This window comes from Acanthaster planci, linkage group LG03 (genome assembly GCF_054643075.1).
Source record: "Acanthaster planci isolate LZ-2023a linkage group LG03, COTS_SCS, whole genome shotgun sequence".
Lineage (NCBI taxonomy): Eukaryota > Metazoa > Echinodermata > Asteroidea > Valvatida > Acanthasteridae > Acanthaster > Acanthaster planci.
Window position 1 is genome coordinate 14,570,132 of NC_141779.1, and position 23,863 is coordinate 14,593,994.

At 41.9% G+C, this 23,863-nt stretch overlaps 1 protein-coding gene across 4 annotated transcripts in view; it reads right to left on the reverse strand.

Annotated features, from left to right (window-relative positions):
- LOC110989333 (advillin-like) overlaps positions 1 to 23,863 on the reverse strand; it is a 51,824-nt gene that overhangs the window by 4,297 nt on the left and 23,664 nt on the right. The window contains exons 10-24 of one of the 4 annotated variants that reach the window (XM_087134945.1): positions 19,145 to 19,298; positions 18,068 to 18,192; positions 17,435 to 17,572; positions 16,496 to 16,654; positions 15,824 to 15,934; positions 15,003 to 15,086; positions 14,289 to 14,347; positions 13,204 to 13,303; positions 12,312 to 12,449; positions 11,715 to 11,780; positions 11,316 to 11,441; positions 8,973 to 9,014; positions 7,115 to 7,180; positions 4,523 to 4,552; positions 525 to 632 (exon numbers count right to left, since the gene is read on the reverse strand). In XM_087134945.1, coding sequence (XP_086991071.1) covers positions 525 to 632; positions 4,523 to 4,552; positions 7,115 to 7,180; positions 8,973 to 9,014; positions 11,316 to 11,441; positions 11,715 to 11,780; positions 12,312 to 12,449; positions 13,204 to 13,303; positions 14,289 to 14,347; positions 15,003 to 15,086; positions 15,824 to 15,934; positions 16,496 to 16,654; positions 17,435 to 17,572; positions 18,068 to 18,192; positions 19,145 to 19,298 — 1,506 coding nt within the window. The remainder of the gene's footprint in view (positions 1 to 524; positions 633 to 4,522; positions 4,553 to 7,114; positions 7,181 to 8,972; positions 9,015 to 11,315; positions 11,442 to 11,714; positions 11,781 to 12,311; positions 12,450 to 13,203; positions 13,304 to 14,288; positions 14,348 to 15,002; positions 15,087 to 15,823; positions 15,935 to 16,495; positions 16,655 to 17,434; positions 17,573 to 18,067; positions 18,193 to 19,144; positions 19,299 to 23,863) is intronic. The other 3 variants (XM_022253645.2, XM_087134946.1, XM_022253665.2) reach the window with 3 other exon arrangements.

The window sequence follows — 23,863 nt, forward strand, 5'->3', positions numbered from 1 at the left end:
GTTCGGTTGGATTGGGTTGGTCTGGTTGGGTTGGGTTGGGTTGGGTGGGAAGGTTGGGCTGGGTTGGGTTGGGTCGGGGGGTCAGGCTGAATTGGAAGGTTGGGTTGGAGGGTTGGGTATGGTTTGAGAATTGGGTTGGGGTGGAAGGCTGGGTCTGGTTGGAGGATTGGGTTTGGTTGGAGGATTGGGCTGGGTTCGGTTGGATTGGGTTGGTCTGGGTTGGGTTGGGTCGGGGGGTCAGGCTGGGTTGGAAGGTTGGGTTGGAGGGTTGGGTTTGGTTGGAGAATCGGGTTGGGGTGGAAGGCTGGGTCTGGTTGGAGGATTGGGTTTGGTTGGGACGTTGGGTTGGGTTGGAGGACTGGGTTTGCTTGGATGGGTTTGGTTGGAGGATTGGGCTGGGTTCGGTTGGATTGAGTTGGGTTGGCGGGTTGGTCTGGGTTGGGTTGGAAGGTTGGGTTGGAGGGTTGGGTCCGGTTGGAAGGCTTGGTTGGGTTGGGTTGGGTCAGAGCATGAAGGCAACTAACCTCCTTCTTGCTGACGTCCACATCCTCAGGCAGCTCTTTGGATTGCAGCTTCTCCAGGGAGTACTTGGGTAAGGAGTTGAAGTCCTCTCCATCCTGCTTCTTGGGGGCCTGGTCAGGGTGAAGAGGGAAGTGAAAACTTTGTTTATTGATGTTTACTGATGCAAAGTTACAGACAGAGGTGATGAAATCAGAGTCAATATTTGGCTAAGTCAAGGGAACTGATGTGACTGGTTTATAAAAGGCGTCTTCTGTTTCAGGCATTATTAGTCAGCTGACTGGGGGTAGCAGTCAGTGGCAGTGATGAAACACCCCACATGTTGGTCCTCAGAACTACGGTAATATTCAGTATTTTGGTTGTAGTCGACTCCAACCTCAGAACTGGACCTAAGAATTTCCATACTTTCAGTTGACCTTTCACCCAAGATGCTGGATCCTGTCTAAAAGACCCATTCTCTAAATGGCAATTCTTCGAGCAAGGACTCAGCTGAGAGCCACCTTTACTTGAAAGCAGTAAACTTGTCTTTACGACGCAGGTGGGATACCAACAAACACTACGAATAAAAGATATAAGCGGGGTCTGTTTCACAGACAAATACAATTAAATGAAGTGATTTTCTTGAACCGTTTTCTAGCCATACAGACTGAGTTTGTTTTAAGCCCGGGGGAACCCCTGCATAACAGAGAAAATGACATCCATTACACCAATCTTGACACGATGGCAGGGATAAATATGTAATCGTCTGATGGAAACAGTGTCACACTATTGCCTGAAGCATGTCACTGATCAGCTCACTGAGCCTGAATTAGAAATATGTGAATATAACCCACCGATGAAAATGAAATGAAAAAAAAGAAGATTTTACTGTTTTTTGTTCTCTTCTCAGCCATATACAGTGGAACAATGTTATAACAAGATCCTTGGGGCTTTACAAATTACCGTAATTTTCGGAATAATAGGACACACAGAGTATAAGCCGCAGCGAGAAAAGATTTGCAAATTTGAAGTCAGCATATTAGCTGCAGTGGCATACAAGCAGTCTGGAGTATTGCCATATGTGAACAGCCAATTACGCCACTAATATCGCGCAATCTGACCAATCACAAGGCTTTGTTCCAGCAGCCTGCATCGGATTGTATGGCTGTTTCCATGTTACGAGGTGCTTCTCTTAAATGCTGCAACATATGGAACAAAAACACTAACAAAAAAATTCAATTGCAAAAGTTTGACCGGCTGTGCAAAAACCTGACTACAGACACAAACTAGAAGTTCTAAAACACATTTATACTGATGGGATTTAAAATTTGTCGTTGCCAACTTGAGATAAATAAAGTTGAATGTGGACCAAAATTGCTGTATCAGTAGGGAAAGGTCACTCTGCCCATATCGTCACCGTTCTCACCAAGTGACGCAAATGTCCAAAAAATGAATTTTTGTTGATTTCCATTTTTTCTTCAATATTCTCTTTTACAATACTGTGCTTGACCATTTTCACATGCTCCCAGAAAAAAAATCATTAATGTCATGGATCCATTAATGTTGCCAAGGGCAGACATCTTGAAAACAGCATTCTGCGTTTTCACAAAGAGATGCAATGGTTAACGTCCTTTGAACATGTACAAAATGTATTGCAAGGAAACAGCTAAAAAGTAAGTCAACCGGGAATTTTTTTTTTTCACGAAGTGATGTTAACTTTGTTACATTCACAGTTGTGGGCGCGTAAAGACACGATCACCTTCCCTGTGATTATTATACATCGAACAGAAGGACGGTCATGTACAAAAACATAATTTTCATTTTCATGAAGTGACGTTAACCTTTGCTTATTAATTTTGGCTAATTAACCCGTTTTCATATTAATTACTCGGGTTAAGTGAACGATTAGACATCAAAGAATCATTTAAGGGATTTTTGTTACATTAAGTTGTCACAAAATACTAAGTTTTGTAGTTTTTATAAAGGAAAAATTTCTCTGGCGATTATCTCAAAAACCTGGTTTTCCTCAAAAGCCACATTAGCGACACTTCGTGGAGGCGGTGACGATATGTGGTAATACTCTAGACTGATAAGCCACACCACATTGCTGACTATGGAAGTCATCGCACGTACTGCATGCAAAGTGCTAGTACATGTAGAGTATTACATTTGATTAAATTTCGCCTTTTGTGAAATTGGAAAGGTCAAATATTGCTCAAATGATACACAGATGTTAGACGCAAAAATTCAAAGTGCACGACTTTTAGGTCATGCCACTTTCAGGTATGCAATCTTCAAGTGTAAGCGATGCGCAAACGAGTGTTGTTATTCAACTTAAAACTTTCCCAAGTCCTCAACATTACTAATTTTGGCAGGCTGGATTAGTGTTCTTGCTGGATGGGCCGTGCAGCAGTTCTTATTAGTTTTTTTTAACAGTCACCAAAATGACAAGTGAAATAATAAACAACATGGATTACACAACCGTAAAAGATAAAAATGAACAGACACACCGCACCACAGTCCTCTGGACTGGTTTCCTCTATTTTCAAAATGCGAGTAGAGCCACTGCAAAGGGCAACCAATGAATACACGACTGCCTTGTCCCATGCCTGGAGCGCTGCGCTGTTTGCACGTGTGGCTGGCTGGCCACGGCTGCAGCAGCCCGGGTTAGGCTGCGCTGAGGCACATCACGCCGCACCATTTAGTGACTGATTTCACTCTTAAAATGTTGCCATATAAGCCACAGGGACATTTTTCAGCGTGAGAATCACTGTATAAGCTGCCGCTTTTATTCCGAAAATTAAGGGTACCTTGTAACAACATTTACCTTGTATCATCAGTAATGAACAAAAAGAAAAACAAAACCTTGGGACCTAACATTGTCCTTATTATAAATATCACCTTGTATTGACAGTGCTCTTATCTGTATTCGGCTGTACCTCACACTGTCTATCTACTCAACATTACTGACATGGTCACGTCCGAATGGTAGGATTTACATTATTTGACTCGACTGGTGCATCGCATGAGCTGACAAATTCCCAAGATCTTGATAGTGAAACCTCAAAACACCCGAGGCATTACCCCGTCCAGGATTTAAACAGAGCTAATCCTGAAATTCACTTGAGAAAGGAGTCGACGACCTACCGCAAGGCCCCTAATGACAAAGAGAATGGCATCAAACTCTGCATCATCTCTGTCAGTAATAAAGTGCCCCCCCCAAAAAAATGGTGCATGCAAACATGGTCCATTTCAACCCTATTTCGTCGATACTGAATATACTGATACTGATATAAGAAAATGGCCGACAATAACTTCTCAATGGAGAATTTTCAACATATATGTATATTATAATTCCAAAAAATTCCTTGATTTTATCTTTGTACTATTATGCACGTGCACTGATCTTCACTTTTCCACAACTTGGACTGTTGACTGTTTAAAAACAAACGTGTGCGCGATGCATGGTTTGAAAGAGCACACTCTCAGCATGATTATGCTGCTTATTTTGTTTCAGTTCCTTCTGATTGATCTGAAGATACAGCTCAGCAAACACAAGCAATCCAAACTGAGTTTGTGCGTCTTTCCAGTCTAATCACTAGACCTATTCCTCCTTTATAATGATGATTTCAAAGGAGGCTGCTGACAGCGCTCGGAACTGGAACATGGCTGAGAGTAGCCTTTTTTACTGAAAAGTGGCACCAGTTTGATTGCTTGTGTTTGGTAAGATATATTTCTGGATCTCTGACTTTAAATATGATGAAATAGCGAGCATCATGAAGCTACGAATGTCCCCTTTCTTACCATGAAAGTTATAAATACCACCAGTTGGCATTTGTATGTTTAAAATGGTCAGCATTTGCCAGCACTATTTTTAGTGGGGAGGGGGCACACGCTATTATGTCTGTATAAAGCCCGCCTCTGGTGCTCTTTGTACCGAAAGCAAAATTCACTTTCAAAATGAATAGAATCCCTTGCTGTACTGGAGGGGATATCTTTTACTGTAGTTGTCCTAGTGACCTACCTGATCAAGTCTCACCAGGGTGGGAGCCGACTGCAAGGTTAGAGTTAACAAGCATCAACAGACGTCAGACGGTAGAGCGAAAAATAAAAGATTAATAGAACAGCCAACAGAGCAAATAAGAAGGTTAGAAAAGCAGCTTCTAAAGGGGAAAGGTTTTTCTTGACAATAACCATACTTCAATGAGAATGATCAAAAAAGTTATAGAATGATTTCAGTCCAAAAGATATGTGGACTATTTATGAAACTTGAATGAATTTTCGAACAATTTTTTTGCTTAGAACAGGGAAAGAGTAATCACTGCCAATATAGTTTCATCTAAACATCAAATGACACACCTGTGGTCAGTTTCCACTTTTGAGGAAAAAAGACAGTTCACATAAATCGATTGGTAACCCAAATTATGTGCTTGCTATTATTTTTAATTTTTTTCCCGAGTTTTGTGTTTCATTTCCTTACAGGTGCTGACCGTTTGAAAAACGTCTCCCCAGAGCAATTTCATGCAGCTAAAACAAAAAGAGACACAGCCACCTGTTTGTTGTGTAGTGAAAACGGAAAATCTTGAAAATACCCCGGTTTTACGACATGCAACTTTAAATTCCACCCAGCAGCATGCGGTTAATGTTCCAGCCCAAGTCCTGCCAACTTACAAACTTACTCAAACGGGAAAACACTGATTTGTCTGACACACTGCCATCAAGCATTTGAAAAATTCAGCTACCACAGCAGTTAGAAATTCTTCCGATGTATTAATTCATGAGCGACGTTATGAGTTACACTTTTAGTTGAAATTCTTGGCAATATCCGTAACCGTTTGTGATGTAAACTCTGCACTGCTTTTTACATGATTTCTAAGATGAGTGAAACTACGTGCTTAGCAGAAGTTGCATCGGTTCTTACTGCCTATTAAACACACTCATCTCATGCCATGTAAAGCGAGTGTCACACAGCATTCTGTGCTGTTCTACAGATGATCTTGGCTCAACCATGACTTGCTTTGTGAAGCGGCAACTGATGCTAAATGTGCTGATACATACAGGCAACTCGATCCACTAACATGGTATCTGTGTGACGCTCATGATGCAAATGCACTCTTGGAGAGTGGTGACTTATGAGCCAATTTCTCATATGGGCTTATGCATATAATTAAACACTCTACAATGTTCTCAGCATATTTTTTTTGTGAATGAAGCAATTTAGAACCAAGCTGTGGAAACGGGATGTTTGCAAGTACAAATTGGAGGAGCTGGAGGCAACAACGTGAATGACAGATAAAAGACAAATTCAGGAACTTTTTATGAAGACAACTGTTGCTCGGCATAGCCCTGTCATGATGAAATGACAGGAAGTGTGGACTTTTGGGGTAGTCCAAATGAATTTAAAAGCCCTCACAAAAGTCCCCTTTTCTTGTAAAGTTCAAAGGAGCATGAACATCAGCGTCACGTTTCTCACACATTTTAGCGTCAAGTGACACAATCAGCTTAGATGGAATACTGCTCCGTATGATTTGCTCAACCGTTTCCTGAAAACATCACGTGGAGGCTAAGCTGAAGAAACTTTTACATTTTTTTAGCAAGAAATGAAAAAGAAAGTCCATGATAGTCTCTCCGTTTGCAAGAAGCAGGTACACAAAGGCATGCATTGTGATTTGAAAAAGGAAGTGGCACACAGACTTGCTGGAACAAAAACAGTAACAGGAAACAGAGGACAGGAAGGCAACTTGAGGCACACGGTACTGAAAATGACAACTCGACACACATTTACATGCTTGTGTAGCATGCTTCGTTTCCATACAGTCATAATGAACATCAAAAGCAATATCAGAACTTATATTGTCTCTGAACGAGACTCATCCTGAAATGTTTCTGATATCATCTGAACACAGAAGGGTCAAAGACTGGTGCCCAAGCCCCTCAAAAAGTTCATATCGACAAGCGCCCTCTTTTGTTGACTGAAAATCCAAACAACCTAAGCGTGGTACCCTACATCACGGGTACCCACAGTCTTCAGTGTGAATACTGTAGGTTGGCAACATTTTACCAGCTTCCTGCACTCAGACTGATAACACCTGCTGTACTTTATTTACAGGGTGCCAGCAGGTGCACTTAAATGCACATTATATTTGCATGTTCAGGCACAGCAAGTCCATGAAGTCAACTGTAAGTGAAGTCAGATAACTGGGTGTTTGGAACACTTTTGGCAACCAAGACGGCGACCTGAATGTGGCCTGTTCTTGATGACTGTAGGGAAAAGAGGCTGCTGCATCTGAATCAGGCATCTGTGGCTACAGCTTTAATTCTAGCATATTGGGAGCCACAGTCTTGAATAACACCTGATCCAGACACTGCCTATGCTACAATGCCTTACCTGTCGACATGGGTGCATCTCACCTGACTACATGTGTCCTACCACACTCAATGATGCATGCTCTCAACAACTGACTGATTTCGATGATTGGTATAAGCATGCTTGCTGCAATGTTGGCTACCTAATGAGACTACTTGGGCTGTACGTACTGCTGGCATGTCTACGTCTGACAAGTGAGGGCTCAAGAATCGGGGCCACATGGCTGACAACTGACTGACATCATCTTACCGTGATGGCAATCTTCTCGTTATCCTTCTTGGCCTGGGCCTTCATGTCATCCAGGTTAGGCAACTCCTGCCAATTTGAAAAAAAAAATGCATTTCCAACTGTTACCAGACTGAGTTGTGGTATCTACTGTATGGAGGATTTGCACGGTAGCCATCTTGTAGGACAGTCTAGAGGAAAATCTCCTTTGTGCATACCCTGTGGAACAAGAAAGCATTGGCCTGCAAGATGGCAGCCATGCAAACCCTCTATACAGCAGGCTGCTGGGTGCAACAGCATCATTAAAAGTTTCTGCCAAGACATAAACTGGAGCAAGCTTTGCACTCAGTAAAACATACTGATTCGGTTGAAAAGGCTCCCTTTCAAAAAATTTCCATTTTTACACCTTAATCAATTCTTGAACAAATTTGACTCTTAGTACAATTTACTTATTTTCACATTAACTCCGGGAACATAGCCCTGGGTGCGACTCCACATTTTGCTGGACTCTGGAATTACAACCACAGCGCTGTATCTAGAACTTCTCAGTTGCATCACCATTGTTGCATTTTCATTTTAGTTTCCTGGTCTTTCCAAAGCACTTATTACATTTCAAACCTTCCAACCAATACCAAAATCTGACAAATTCTATCCATGACAATGGAGCCCAAAGTCTTGCACCGGATAAGCTTTGGAGATTTAAAGGCATAAAAAGAAATTGGTAAGCACTTTGAGAACCAATGTCTAGTCTGGAGAACATGCAATGGATGAAGCAATCTCTCCTGCAACATACATGTTGGACCAGTATCACCATGAACACATTTACTGAACGAAATGAAACAAATTCCTCAATCAAACGGTAGCTGAGGACCAATCCAAAAAACCTATTTATAATGACCAAAACATTCCTGAAATGAAAACAAAATTAAAGCAAGGCCCCATAATAATAATAATAAGCACATGCGAGATGTTAGTACAGGTAGTTAGGATTCTTCAATGCAACTGTAAATCCCTACCTCAGCGGTTTAACTTTTGACTTTTTCAGTTTGTTGTGTTGGTGCATATTGTTCACATGCAGTTATCAATCAGTGCAGTGATGAAAACTGATTATTTTTCTTGTCCCCTGAAAAACTTTCAATTCTGTCTACCAGTGTTACAGCCGACACATCTGAAGACCGTCACAACACCAACACAAGACATCCCGTCTCGAAAGCTATTCAACTGATCTGTAACAAAAACGTTCCTTTCTAAGCGTTCCCCTTGTTTCTTGAGAGCGGTTTTGTGAGTGACCTTGTGTCATTTGGAGAATTGAGTATGCGCGCTTCAGTATTGTTGGCATACGTGCTTGTTTCCTTAAAAAAAAAAATAACTCCTGGCAGCATCGGAATCCTTCATGCAATGCATGCTGGGTTTTTTGTCGACATGCTTCAGACATTACATCCACATTACTCCTTACATTCTGGTCCTCAAATCACTCAACACTGTGTGACGCTAAGTCAGGATTTGTTGGGATGTCGGTTGTTGGTTTTTGTTACAATAAACCACTGGTCGAATATAGTTATTACCTTTTAACCATTCCAGAAAAAGTTATTAAATTACTTTGTTGGCGTACTCAGAAATGCCCCTTTATGTAAGATTTGGCAAATAAAGTACAGTGCACATGTAGTTATGCAGTTATACAATTCTTCGTGCCCAACACCAAGTGCCACCTTCCAAAATGGTTCCCTCTATGAAAATATCAACCTTCTCCCTGTTCCTGATGTCCTCAACAATTCAAAATAGAACCAGAGGATTCAACACTGCTATCCATGGTACCCATGCTACCAGTATCTCCAATGCATCAAATGCACCAAACAAAAACCTGGACTCTGGGATTCCTTACATGTCTCAAGTTCCGCAGGCCAGCGTACTGTCTTTCCAGACCCTTTTTAGAAATACATGAAGCTTCCAGGTGTAAATACATGTACCTGTCCAATTATGGCAAACTCTACACGCAACCTTTAGGGCAGCTATTAAGAATCTTTAAGTCAATGGGAGATAAAATATCGTGAGACATTGTCGATTTTATTTATGGTTTATAACGAGTGTTACAATTCGTCATTTTACAGTGCAAAAAACGTATGCCAACAAACCGGATTAATCCTAACCTGCATCAAAATCTTCAAAAAATCTGAGCGGTTTTGGAGGAATTGGGACGATTGAGGCTGTAAGGCAAACACACGGCAGACTGATTTTGGGAGATGTACTGTGTCAAGTTTCAGTTTCAGTTTGAGCTTTGCCGTGCATGTATTTACGTCCAGATTACACTGGAAATCAGCCAAACTGCTCCATGTTATCCACACTGCTTCCACATACTCACAGGAATTGCTAAAAGATTACACTGGAAATCACCCAAACTGCTCCATGTTATCCACACCGCTTCCACATACTCACTGGAATTGCGAAAAGATTACACTGGAAATCACCCAAACTGCTCCATGTTATCCACACCGCTTCCACATACTCACAGGAATTGCTAAAAGATTACACTGGAAATCAGCCAAACTGCTCCATGTTATCCACACCGCTTCCACACACTCACAGGAATTGCGAAAACATTACACTGGAAATCACCCAAACTGCTCCATGTTATCCACACCGCTTCCACACACTCACAGGAATTGCTAAAAGATTACACTGGAAATCACCCAAACTGCTCCATGTTATCCACACTGCTTCCACATACTCACAGGAATTGCGAAAAGATTACATTGGAAATCACCCAAACTGCTCCATGTTATCTACACTGCTTCCACACACTCACAGGAATTGCGAAAAGATTACATTGGAAATCACCCAAACTGCTCCATGTTATCCACACTGCTTCCACACACTCACAGGAATTGCGAAAAGATCTGTAATGCAATCAAGCAAAATGAGTCGTTTGCCGACCCAGACCAGTTTGTTGAATTTTGTTCCTCTGAAAGGTACACAAATGCTCCATGTTATACACACTGCTTCCACACACTCACAGGAATTGCGAAAAGATCTGTAATGCAATCAAGCAAAATGAGTCGTTTGCCGACCCAGACACAGTTTGTTGAATTTCGTTCCTCTGAAAGGTACACAATGTTGACTTCATTTCGATTAAAACCCCAACCTTGGAACATCCGTTGGATCAACAGTAAAGGAAGTTGAAACATGAAAAGATGTTGATTTGGGACATTTTATTCTGAGATTTATCTCCGAATAAAAATTGGACAAACGACTGGCTTTGCTTGATTGCATCACATTTGCATCCTTCGACTGAGGCAGTGGTCATAACTCCAACAAACACATCCAACAAAAATAATAAATGCCTCTGGAGGAGTGAGGTTTAATAATCCTAGCCCAAAACAACCAACGGAGATAGAGTCAATAACAAGTATCAGACTTTATCTTTGCACCTTAATCCTAACGATCCCCAACCAGTCAAACTCCAACACCAAGGTTGGTTGCAATCTGGTATACTGACTGTGTTTTACTTAGGATTAGGCATATCACAAGTAAATGGATTCCAAACGTTTATGTGCACAGTTTACTATGTGGTGTTGAGATTTGCAAGGATGTGGAAGATTGCCGGTCAATCACTCAAGGGAGTTAGGGTTAATGGACACATTTAGTTCGTCTGAAGAAAAATGAGGTAAATAAATGCAAATATTAACCTTTCTTCCTCTTTTGCTTGAAATTTAGGCTTTGGAAGATTTATGGTTTTTAGGAAGTTTTTTGGAAACACAGGATTGCCTTTCTGCTGGGTGCGACTAATAAACGAGGATGAAGGACTGAGAGTCAGGAGCCAGGGTAATTTCTCTCACGGTATTGATTTGTACTGCTGTGGGCAAAGCTGGGACAGGGGACCGTGTGGCAACCTTACATATCTAGTGTGGACCCATGAATAAAAGAGGCCCTGCATAATCAACCTTGTGTGGACGAAGCCAGGTCCTCGCATGGTTACCCCCATTCTCAAAAATAGTTTCAGAGGCATTTGGGGGTTAGGGTTACGCCCAGCAAAAGGAAGAGGAACAGCAAAGGAAACCGCCATAAAAAAACCAGCTCAAAAGGGTGTTTGCAGTGCAAGAAAAGTGAGTCTTTTCACAGACTTTTCTTTACACGAGAACAAAGGAGTGTCCGCACTAGGCAGGTGATGTGAACGCGACACTGTGTGCACCTGTTGGGATGGGTCTTCATACACTCTGCCTGATTTTACCTTAAAGTAGTTAGGGTTCCATGCGTGGAAGTGGCCGGTGAAATGCAACGGCTCGTTACCCTCCTGGATCTTGATCAGTGACGTGGCATCCACATCCCGGCCGCTGGGATCAGATAAAATGTATTCCTGATTGACAGAGGGGGAAAGAGCACACAAATAAGTAGATTCTTTGGATTTAAAAATACCGTGGAGTGCTGAAACACTGGAGGCAAGACACATGCTTGAAGCCGCAGACAAGTTTGACAGTAGTGTACAGAACTATCGCAGCTTAGTGGTTGGGATATCAATTACAGTGGCAGTTGGCTATCATGCCAAACTGATCAATGCGATCTTGCTTTTTCTCCCCTGCACCATCAAATTTGTCTGTTCAGACAAATGAGGATGGGTTACCAGACTCACCCTGGCAGTATTGATGGCTTCTTTCTTCTCCACCTCATTGGCGCCTGACCCAATCCATACAAACACCTGGATGGCACAGCAGAAAGAAAAAGTGTAATTGGAATGTCAAATTTTGGGGGGGGTGGGAGGAGAGATGGCCAGAACGCTTTTTAGGGGGGGACTGAAAAACTACTGATAGTGGAAGCAGTCAATTCAAAGGTTTTTTTGGACAAATTGGTAATTTTCATCCACTTTCATTATTTTGTTATTTTTTTTCTATTTTTTCCCCCACTTTATTTTTCTTTTTTTTCCAGGGATGGGGGAACATCTTGGGAGACCCACGCTCCCAATTTGTTCACTCCTGGAATCAACATCAAAACCAGAATATAACCGGAAATGGAAAAACAAGGAAAGTTCACAATAAAATAGGTTCACGGATCAGAATGTGTGATACAACTGTTTAGATAATGGGCACAAACATGGGCAAGCTTCAAAATCATTCCGATTCTTGCACAGCTCATTTTTCACAGAGCAAATAATTTCTTTTCTTCAACTGCTGCTTGTTAATCCATGGGCAGGGAGATGATCTCCCACCCGGTTCTGAGTTGTCTCTCATACCGTGTGGTAGGCATCCAGCAGCATGACGTCATCCTGCACCATGTCTTCTTGCGTGAACTCATGGATCTCCTCCACCATGAAGTTGCCAGAAGCGTTGGAGCATTGGAACAAGCGCGGGGGAAAGTCGGGCACCTCAGTCTGCAAGGCAACAATGAAATCGATACAGGTCATTCAGTATGACAGAGTCCTGAGAAATAGGTCTCCAGGCAACTTTTTCCAGCAATTTAGCTGCGAATATTGCGTGCTTTGTGAAGGGTTAAAAAATGCGAAGGGTTCCTACTGATATACACCGGATTACAAGATTTATTTAAAGTCCTGACAACGCACAACTTATTTCTGATTCAGTACCGTCACAAGAGTACCGAAGGAATACATCTTGTGTGTTGTTAAAGTTCAGTACATGTCAATGGTAATGCGAAAAACTTTCACAAACTCACTTGTAGTTTACTTCCTACAACTGCCACTCAATTGTTTTATTTATTTGAGTCCTTAAAGCAAAGAACCAACAAGTGAACCATTAGAGCAAGATTGAAGGCGGCTTTGTAATACATGATACTGCACACTTCCTTCATCGGCAAAGCCCAGGCGACTGGTTCTTAATTGGGAAAGCCCGCTACGTGTAACAAGATTCAAGGATATACACAACTGCTGTGCATGTACCTTGTTATGTGAAGCAGTGTTATGGTTAACCCCTAATGTCATGGGAAATTTTTCTTGGATAAGAAAGAATTGGACCCGAACTGTGGGGGCTTTGAGTAGAACATTTTGGGTCTACACTGTGCGACACATGCGTGGTCCCCACACCAACTGAAGAATGTTTGCGCCCGCCTGCAGGTGTGGGGAGGAAGGTCGGGGGGAGGTGTCGTGGGAAGGGGAAAGTGCCAGAGTGTACCTCCAACGACTTGGTGTTAGCGTAGGAGGCCTTGCCTCCCAGTGCACTCCAGAAGCTGGCCGGTTCCTGTCCCTCAGGCACCATGGTGTAGTCAGACGCCCTGAAAAAGGGAGGGAAAAATTGACTGAATGAGAGGTTTTACTATGATCATATTATTAATCGTTTCTGGTAACGACGCCAAAGATTCCTCAAAAGTGCCCTGGGCATTGTAACTCGCAAGCCTGAAGAAATCTGAAGAAAATGTGACAAAGGCGGGAAGAAAACCCTGACAGAATAATTTGGGATAAAACCCACAGAATCAGGTGGGGATTGAAAATCTAATCCCCATCCAATTTCCTCCAAACACATGTCAATACTACCCCCCCCTTCGAAGTTCACAAACAGATATATGCACACGAGTTCTTAGGAATAACGGTGGTCTTACGATTCCTTTCTGATGCACTATAATAGATAAATCGACCATCCCACACACTGTCTGTATTATCCACTCGTTTATTATCTTGTGTGATTACTGCTATTTGATATTCTCTTATGATTGTTTTTTGTAGTCACGAGTGCTTTCTAATGTTTCGTATACTTGTAAATTATACATATTGTAATCCAATCACTGTAAATTTTCAAATTTTTGGATTGGAGATTTTTAAACCAGAATAAATAAATCAAAAACATGCACACCGAGCCAGAAATTGAACCCAGGCTGCAGAGGTGAATGGAAAAAAAAACAGAGCAACTACTAGACCAACCTGTCTCACAAAGTTGACACAAATCTTACAAAGTCTCTTCAGCAATACTATGAGGGATTAGAACTGCATGTTCTAAATCAGCATGGGGTCTAACTGTCCCACGTACAACAGAGCAGTGTTGGTTTTTCTGGCAGGAGGAGGCTGGTTCCGAGCAAAAGAAACGGGAAAAAGTCCACAGACTCATCTGAGCTTGGCCAATAAGACCAGAAAATGGAAACTGTCAGCCACCGAATGAAAAATGAAGGGACTTTGGGAACGCCGTCTACTTGCGCACCGGTGAGGTAAGATTACAGGTATGAGGGGGGGGGGTTGCTACCATCACCTGTCCTCCTCATGACATACCTTCCAGCTAGTGTCTTGGCCACGCCCTTGGCAAGTTCTCTTTCATCGCCACTGCCTCCCTGTTCAAATCACAAGAAAGCCGGTGATAGATTAAGTGGCTCTGACAGTGCACACAAGTCAGTTCACGGAACTGAGACGTAGTGAGGAACAGAGAAAGTTTGCACGGTAAAAGAAAGCGACCAGCCCGGATGTGTATCCTACATGTAAGTGCAATGACTGCTGGCCAACATCCGAGTGGATTTCTACTTTGGTGTGTATGAGATTTGCTTTAACCCTAATATCTGTATTAAAATTCTTGGATAGCACTGGATTGCTGCATCTCTTGAGCTGCTAATGGCTTTGTAAATTTACTTGGAATTTGTGCGGTGCACTCTCACAAAAAAAAGGACACTGCGCTGAGGGAAAGGGCTGTCAAACTTGACAAAACAAAAAACACCTTAATAACTTCTAAAAAAACAGACTTGAAATGACTGCATAATGAGAGTATCATTTGGACCGGTGACAATATACATGACCTGACTGAACCATGTTGAAGTGGAGTCATTGAGTACTTTTTCAAATTGCTCTTCAGTGTTGAATGAAACAATTCAGCTGGACAAGAAAAAAAAAACACTGTCAGAAGTACGAGAGGTTGCTTCCATCTAAAATCTCTTCCAAAATGTTGTCAGTGTTCAAGGTGATGTGCGACAAAGTAGAGACGGGGAAAGTGCCTACCTTCCCACACCATAAGAAGGTCTCATTGGGCATCTTCAGGACAAATACATCGTTGGAGTTGAGAGCACTTGCTCTGGCTGGAACCTTGAGCAAAATGACAACAAAAAACACAGATAACTACAGATGGAAACGAACTACTAGGGATGACCGTCACTATGCTTCAAGGCATGACATGTCTGGCAGGAAACGGCACATGACCTCATGAAGTAAAACACCGATGAAAACTGCAAAACACTGAAGCTTTCTCTATGGGATTGACCCCTTTTCCAGGCCGAGATCAAGTGCAATCAAGATACTCGGGATTTCAGTTCTGTAATCACACTAACAGCACAATTTTTTTCAGTTTGGTTATAAATCAAACAACGTAGCCTTGAATACAAACAAATACCTTAAACACCACTATGTCTTGTTGTCTGAAGGAATTTGTTTTGGATCAACTGATTACGGTGCTAGCATCCTCAAGATGGCATTTCACGGCATTTATCTGAAAACGAAACTGGACAGCTACGTGTAGGGAGCAGACACAACAATTGCAGTTTTAATTATAGGTTGTGCCCTTACACCGACTAATTCATAAACACTGTATACTCGGTGCTTGTCTGAGAGCTTGGGTGGGACTCGAACCCCTGACCTCCTGCTTACTAGTGCAGATGTCTTAACCACTCGACCACCGAGCTTGCTGGGGTTGGCTAGCTGGTCCCAGTCAGATGTAGCATATATTGCAGCTTTTACGAAAATCTAAGCATGGGGGGCGGAGAGGGGATGTCAGGTTTTCCTAACATATGTTCAGTTGATCACGTGGTTGGGATCTGTACACCCACCTCGATGGCCTTGGTGTTCAGCTCGTTTGTCCCCCTGACTTGGAAGAGCCTTGCCGTGGACTCGGCCTTGTCTTGCTCTTGACGGTTCTTGAAGCCGCTAGCCTTGCCTCCCTGTGGAAACAAAGGCGTGTGATAACCCATGAATGAATAACCACATGAGTCACTGTGGATGGCACTCGCAAGAGAACTATTATACATGAGAAAGCTTGAATTTTAATTTCCCAGAAAACGGACAACTACTAATAACTCTAGAGTACCCCTTCATTCAGGACGGGGGGGGGTGAATACCCCAGAATCTGACAGGGCACATGTGTGCGATGTGCGATCACCACTGACATACTGGTTGTTGTAGATAGATTTCAAAGTTGAAATTGAAAAACCACCATCATCTAGACTGCATCTAACCACTTATCAACAGTACCGGTTTGGGCCCAAAATTTCTGCTTTCGAAAAAAGGCAAGATACAGCAGCCCAGTTGTGACACACAGATGCCACGTGTACTTATTGACAAGACTCATTTGAGCAGTAGCTGTGCACTGTTTCTTTCCTGCAACGGGCCACACGCGGCCTGTCGAGTAATTTTCTGATATCCTTCAGCAGTGTAAGTCATGTGACATGATATTTTGGAAGGCTCTGCTGCTGCGAGTCAAAGCTGTTTCCGCGTGCACCTACCATGTGGATGATCATCTTGCCTTTGAAGATCATCTGGAAGTGGCGTGGCTCCTTGTTCTGCACCACGCGCACCTGGACCGGGGCTCCGCCCATGGAATCATCCAGCTCCTGGGCGTGGATAGCCGAAGCCCCCTTCTCATCTTGAGAGGACTCCTGGCCCTGTGGAGGGAAACGGGGGCAGGGTGAGGTGGTGTTTCAAAAGGTTTGGAATGTTCAACTATAAAACTTCGAGCAGGTTATAAATAATTCAACTGAAGTTTTAGATGATATCTGAGAATTCGTGGACACCTTTATCCTGAGAAGCAGCAATCTCTAAGCCAGGCTGAAGCGGAGAAAAGAAGTCATCGGCTAAATTACAAACGGTGACATGAAAGCCTGCAAACAATGCCAACAATCACTCAAGCCTCCTGTGTATAAAATTTTGCCTTGGTTCATTTTCAAGTACTAGAACAATACCGGTAGCACTCAGAACAAAAATTTGGAGTACCAAATTCAAGTGCCAAGTGCAGATACCTACAACAATAAAAGAAGTAAAACAACTGATGACAAAATAGCAATAATTTTATCTTTTTGAAACGACCACTGTTCTGAATGTCGTCATGAGGACATTTACCACTTAAGCAAACAATAAGCATCAATACAACACTAAGAGTCATACTGATGATTTGATTAAATCGATTTGATTTGTCATCCATTCATCACAACACATGAAAACAAAGCTAATAAACAGCACAGTATACAGGGTGATGCATGGAGGAGTCCAAGCTGAAGCACAAGCTTATGCGAGGCCAGCTTGATTTGCAATTAATTAAACCTTACTTTCTTAATGTAAATAATTCAAAAAGTGATTACAAAATCAAAACATTTTCGCATGATTACCAATCCAATCATTGACATGATTGCAATCAGTCAAATCCATCCAATGGCAGCTACACTGACCTGCCAGAAGTAGATGATGTACTGCTCCCGTCCTCGCACCTTATACGTGTACAGGATCACGTAGCTGTCACCGCCAAAGAACTGGCCGTACAGGCTGGGGTCCAACTCCACTTTTTCAAAATCCTCAATGCGCCAAATCTACATGGGAAAAACCATGGGGGAATGAGATTCATATAGGACACTGGTGTGTCTATCGTGCCCTTGAGAGGGTACGCGGTAGAGCATAGAAGTACATGTGGTCACTTACAAAGACACCCTTCACATGCAGACAAGGCTGTCTTCAGAATTATTTCCACACGACTGTGCAGATACAACCATGAAAATCCTTACAAAAATACACCTGACCAATTTCAAATGAGAAGGCTTTTTGGATACAATACAAAATGAGGGAAACAAGTTCTCTACTCAACACCAATTTCTTTGAAAAAGGAATTTTCATATATTGCCCTGACAAGCTTTCTCTAAAAAGGTGCAGACCTTTTGTATGTAGTGATATCCTGTACAAACAGTGCACAGCCAACATATCAAAACAGAACATTCTGATATTATCCAGATGATTTTGAAGGATTTTTTCCCCAGTTTTTAGTTTCGCCAAGATTGTTTCCGAGAATGAAAATGCAAGAGGAAAGCTACCTTGATCGTGCCAGTTCCGTCATCTGGCATGCCGTGCGTTGCAGCCAGGGATGGGTCCGCCTCAAAATCACCGGTACTCTTTTTGTGGAGGCTGGTAGCGTCAAACTTCTTGTATTCTACCCTGGCTAAAGGATTGATTTCAGCAAACAGATCCAAAACAAAACTCAAATACCACAGCAAATGCAAGTACTGTTTGTGAAGAGTGCCTGAAGTTGTTAAAAAAACATGACTATTCTCATCTTTTGTCCTAATAGTTTGACCATTACATGTGGGTTTAGCATGGCCACATATGAACCTGTAAACAACTGTCTAGGTGTATTGAACCAGTTTAAACCTTGGGTAGAGCTGGAACAAGCTTTATGGCTAGTTTAGGAATATCTGAACAACTTGAACGTAACAGACCATGCTGGGGTTTTATAGCAGCCAAGCTGAACTGAGCCACCTAGAACAAGTCCTATGTAAATCTTAATCTGTACCTGTCATGCAAAATCTCCTTGGCTGTTTCAGAAGATTGAAAGCTGATTGGTAAAAAAAGTGTGGCTGATTAGGAAGGACATGAGGCGTCAAGGTCATGGGTTTGATTTTGTGTATATGCTCCTTCATGCATAAATGCCTAGACTTTAATCATCCACACTCCTCGAGGATACCATTCACACTGCCTCAACATAATGACAGGAATTACCAGGTAGGACTGAGGCAGTGGTCACATATTCAAGAAATCATGGGGGATTGAGGCAGTAAACAATTTTTCCCAAGGTGGCAGGATTTTGAAGGAGTAAGGATGCATCCCAGCAAAAAGGGGCATTTGGGTTAGGGTTAAAAATTACTCCAATGGCTAGATTGGCCCAGTTGGAGCAAGTTTGGACCAGTTTTGTACAGATGGTTTGGACCAGCCAGAACCAGTCTTGGTTTACACTGGTTTGGAACACATTGGCAGGATTAGACCAGTCTGAACCAGTCTTGCTCAGCACTGACTTGGACTAGTTTCAGACAAGCTTCACAGGACTGAACCTGTCTGTACTGGTGCAACCATGCTGCACCTGTCACAACAGCAGCCACCAGAGCTCTACCACTCACCAATGTTGCCCCTGGGAGATCTGACCACGCCTATCTGAGAGGCGTTCTTCTCCCGCCAGTTCTTAAAGATGTACTTGAAGGCGGTTGGCTCACCGCCGTCGCCGACAGCAGTGATCTGGGTGCCCTTGGGGTACTGCTTGGCTTTTATGAACCCCTGTATTTGGCAAAAAGGAACTTGGAGAAACGCACACCATGTAATGGCCTCCCCTCCCCCCAAAAAAACACAGGAATGTTTAGAATAAAATCAACATCAACACCAGAAGTATACTTTCCATCGAACATATAAAGGTCTCTATACAACATTCAAAATGGTGTGAGAAAATCCTCACACTCAAGCCAAACATGGACTGATGCAGTGCAGTAGTTCTTGTAGTCCAGCACTTTCATACCAATACTCATGCTAGCATACGGGTAGGCCTACCGATGCTCATGGTTTTTAAAAGTATAAAGGCATTTTTCCATTTACTTCCATACAAACTGGTTAAAAGTTTTTTCGTTTTTTTTTTAAGTATGCTCTCGTGAAGCACTTGACTGCCGACTGCCAAAGGAGCAACAAACATGTCCAACTGTGGTCCATCATATATTAGAGGGCTACCGACAAGTACATTACATACAGCATCATAACCTCAAAGATAACGGCTACATCGACACTGCTAGATACAAACTTGGGCCTGGGTCAGATTACACAGTACCACAAGCCATGGGTGTCACCGGGGGGGAGAGGGCAGGTCTCTTGCCAGGAGGGAGTGGGATGGCAAAATACATATCAGCAGCAAACTGACATACAATCAACAAGAAACCCAGGTCAATTCTGAGGTCGTTTTTAGCAACTGGGTGATTTTCATCCCCATTCCTTCCTTTCAGTTTCTTCTTCCCTATAATCCCCACCCCCCCTTTTTAAAAATTTTCAGGAGGGTACGAGTTCCCCCTTGGCGCTTGATCCTCCACCTTTCCTACTCCCATGCGACTTGCCACTGTATGCACTGTGGTTTTTCCAATATCTGCTCCAGTTCTCTTCACATGTTTTGCTTCATTTTCTAAAAGTGAAGAGCAGCAAAACTTGGAAAGGAAAAACCAAAGTACCAAGTAGTTTTGATACAGCTGCATAATTTCTGTATCGGTTTTACACCTAAACACGATAATTGCAAAATACATTACCATTTTCATAAAAATTCATTTCTACAAAATTAAAAAACCTCAAGAAATTCCCATCAGGTCCAAAGATATGTTCACAGATCCTGTCATGACTCCGAGTCCTTTGTTAACAATTCAATAACTCTGATTAAACTTCATTAATTGGGGATTTGAGTATGTGAAACAAATAGTTCATTTAATGTTCTTCAAAAGTGCTAGGGTGCACTTATCCACGATGGAAAAACACGCCCCCCAAAATAACCTTCCGTTGCCAACAATGTGCAATTATAAATACCTTAAACAATTGTGCATTGCTGAAACCATTGCATTAAGACAGCAACAAATTCATTCATAGAAATAGTTGGTATAGTTATACTGTTAAAGCGTGACACTATCCAAAAGGTATCTGCTCATTTCAGCTATAAATCAAATAATGGAGACTAGGATACAAGCAATATGGGCAATTCACAATACAGTGCACCATCAAGTGTTTGCCGCAGACAGGCTACTTTCAAGTTCACGATCGACACGCAGCTTGAACTGAGTGCACTTTGGTATCGTACATAACTTATATTTATATATGTCAAGTTTTGATTGAGTCGTTCCCTGCAGCACCATCATGTTAACCATTTATCACCCATTCACAATGAGCAATTTCGAAGTTTCAACCAAGATGAGAACAAATTGAAGTTTCCCGCACACAGCACAGTTAACGAATGGGATTTTGTCAACTATATATATCCCATTGTGCACTTCTACAAGACCTCTCAGTGACAACCTCTTGGTGGCGCACTGCACTGAGAATCGCCAGTATTACATCATTATTTCTTTTGACTGACAGTTATTAATCATGTTAATAATCCCCAAAAGGGAGGCCATTTCATGACATTTAAATGAATTCTAAACAGCTATGTGTACGCAGCATGCATTTCTTCACAACGTTTGCTGTTCTTACACCCGGTTTGGGTGGTTTTTTTTTCCAAGTCTCTAGACAGACGCTGAAGGAACATTAAGATCTCCATTTTAACTTTTAAAATTTCCCATGAGTTTTGATTTACTTTTTAAAAAAAAGTCACTTTCAAAATTGAAAGTTTGTTTTGACACCTTTGGTATAAACAACTTTGGTATAAAAGGTCAATCTGAAGCATTGGAGAAAATGAAGAGCAAAAAATGAACCCCCCCAAAAAACACAAACACCCAAATATAAAAAAATTATGACACCCTGACTTAACTCTAGCATGACTGTCTTTGACCACATACCTCAAAAAAAAGAGCACAATATGCCAGAAATTTCTTTTAAAGTTTGTAAGTTGTATCATTTATAAAATAAATGACTCCTTGTGACAGACCTGTCTTTTAATCACAACCAAGTCCCTTCATTATTGTAAAGCTCCAGCTCGCCCCCAGGTCCATAATTATCCAATCACCCATGCTTCACACCACACCTTTGGATTTATGCGTACAACAAGAGCCATTCTGGCAAAATGCAGGCAGGACAAATCGCACAGTAACTCAATGCCTGTTCTCAATTCCATGCTGGATGGTATTAGCCTACTGAGAGTTCACCAGTCCTGGCTGCCGTATCGAATGACAACAGCTGTCCACAGCATGCTGCATGCACATATTGAATTCGCCATTCCATACGTTTACATCACCCTCATTTAAATGTCATGTACATGTATCGGTGAACATTTCTGGTTATCAGCAGTGAACTTCAGCAATATATATGTATCTGCACTGGGATCTGATCTGGTTGTCAGCTTTATCAAGGATTCATTTTTCCAACAAGAATACAACTGTATCTCCATCTAATTGGTAAACTCAAAACGGCATCTATAAGGCACCTAACACATCTGAATGGTAAATTATTGTATGATGACAGTTTGGATATCACACTACGATTTTCAACTACAGTTGCACCTGGAGTGCCTTTCATGATCAGCAATGAAAAAGTGCAAAACAAACTTACAAAGACAATATCAAGCAAAATTTTGTATCACAATCAAGATGGGAGACTTGTATCCGTGCAGCGTCTAATTTAGAATTAACAGATCCTTTTCTTTCTTCAGACTGACACCAAGGGCTTTAAAAACACAGATGTACCCAGGTCAACACAATATACCCAAATAATATTAAGATTGTGACTTTCAGGCTCGACACACTTTACGCTGTTCATGACCTTGTACAGGGATTCCCCTGACAACTTATTCATCCCTCTTAAAGCCGTATCTTTCTGTAGGAACTTACTTAAGTACGGATTTTCTGGCGTCTTGTCAGACTTTCAGACCGCTTTCAATAAAAGACACTCCAAGTGTAACGTTTTACAATCTGTAGGCTCGAGCATTATACTTTTAATTTACAAGTCATTATTTACAAGTGATTTAACAGGCAAATAACAGGGTACTGTCAGTTGGTTGACAATGTGATGACAGTACCACCTTCCAACTGTCAATGTGGGAACAAAACAGATCTTGTGGTCTGCAAATCAAAGCATCACTGCAATGCACTGCCTTTGGCAAAGTTGGGTAAAAATATGGAAGAATATAAAATATCACAGGCCTCAGTGGAAAGACTTAAATGGTAAAATGTAATGGGTCGAGGGTCAAAGGGTACAAGCCTTTTATTACCTCTGGTGGAGTGTCTGAATGCCAGATTGAACTGAGGGAGATTATGGCACAGAAGCAAGGCACTTGGCTCCCCTAATGACGCAGAGTGGATAGCTGGGGGGTCAACTTATCTTTTATTTGGGTCGTTCAGAGCTCTGAAGTTTCTTTGCAGTCACATACACTCCCAAAATTTCGACCCAGACATTAAAACAGATGGAAATAATCAAGTACTTTGGGAGTGAAGCATCAAGCGCCAAATTATTTGATAAAAAAGTTTGATTTTCTTCAAAAAGACTTTCTGATTTGCAGTCTCTCTTCTACTTAAATTATACTATTCTCCAAAAATTTGATTCACTCCAAGCCAAACTCCAACAGTCACAGATTTCAATGATTGAGCTTTTTTTTTCATAAAGGAGGCAGTAAGAGATTTTTTCTTTTAAAATTCCTGCAAGACCACAAGATCTGATCATTCCCACTCCAAGTCTGTCGCTGAAATTGATTAGCAATCAATGGACCCCTGCCTAGTCTGTTATGATCTGTTAAACAGAAGCCCACTTATCCCAGTACTGTTAATAAAAACTGGATACCTGAGTTAATGGTTTAGTAATGATTGTCCCATGAGTCCACAAAGCGCTCCACAGTTTTGTTTTCTTTTCAAATTATTCGAACCTTTCATACGGCCGTTTCGCAATAGTGCGCCACCGAGAGTTTGCAACGCGTTGGCCAATCACAATGCGCGAAATTTGTCGACCCAATGCGCGTTTGGAAAGGGTCGACAAATTTCGCGCGTTATGATTGGCCAACGTGTTGCAAACTCTTGGTGGCGTACTATTGTGAATCGCCCGTATTCAATGATTGTTTGAGTATCAGTCATTACTAAGGACTATTTAACACTTTACAGTTCCACTTCCTGTTAAATCCAGTCTATTTGTACCAGTGAAGTTCTTTATTCTAAGATGTTAAGATGTTGAAAACTGCA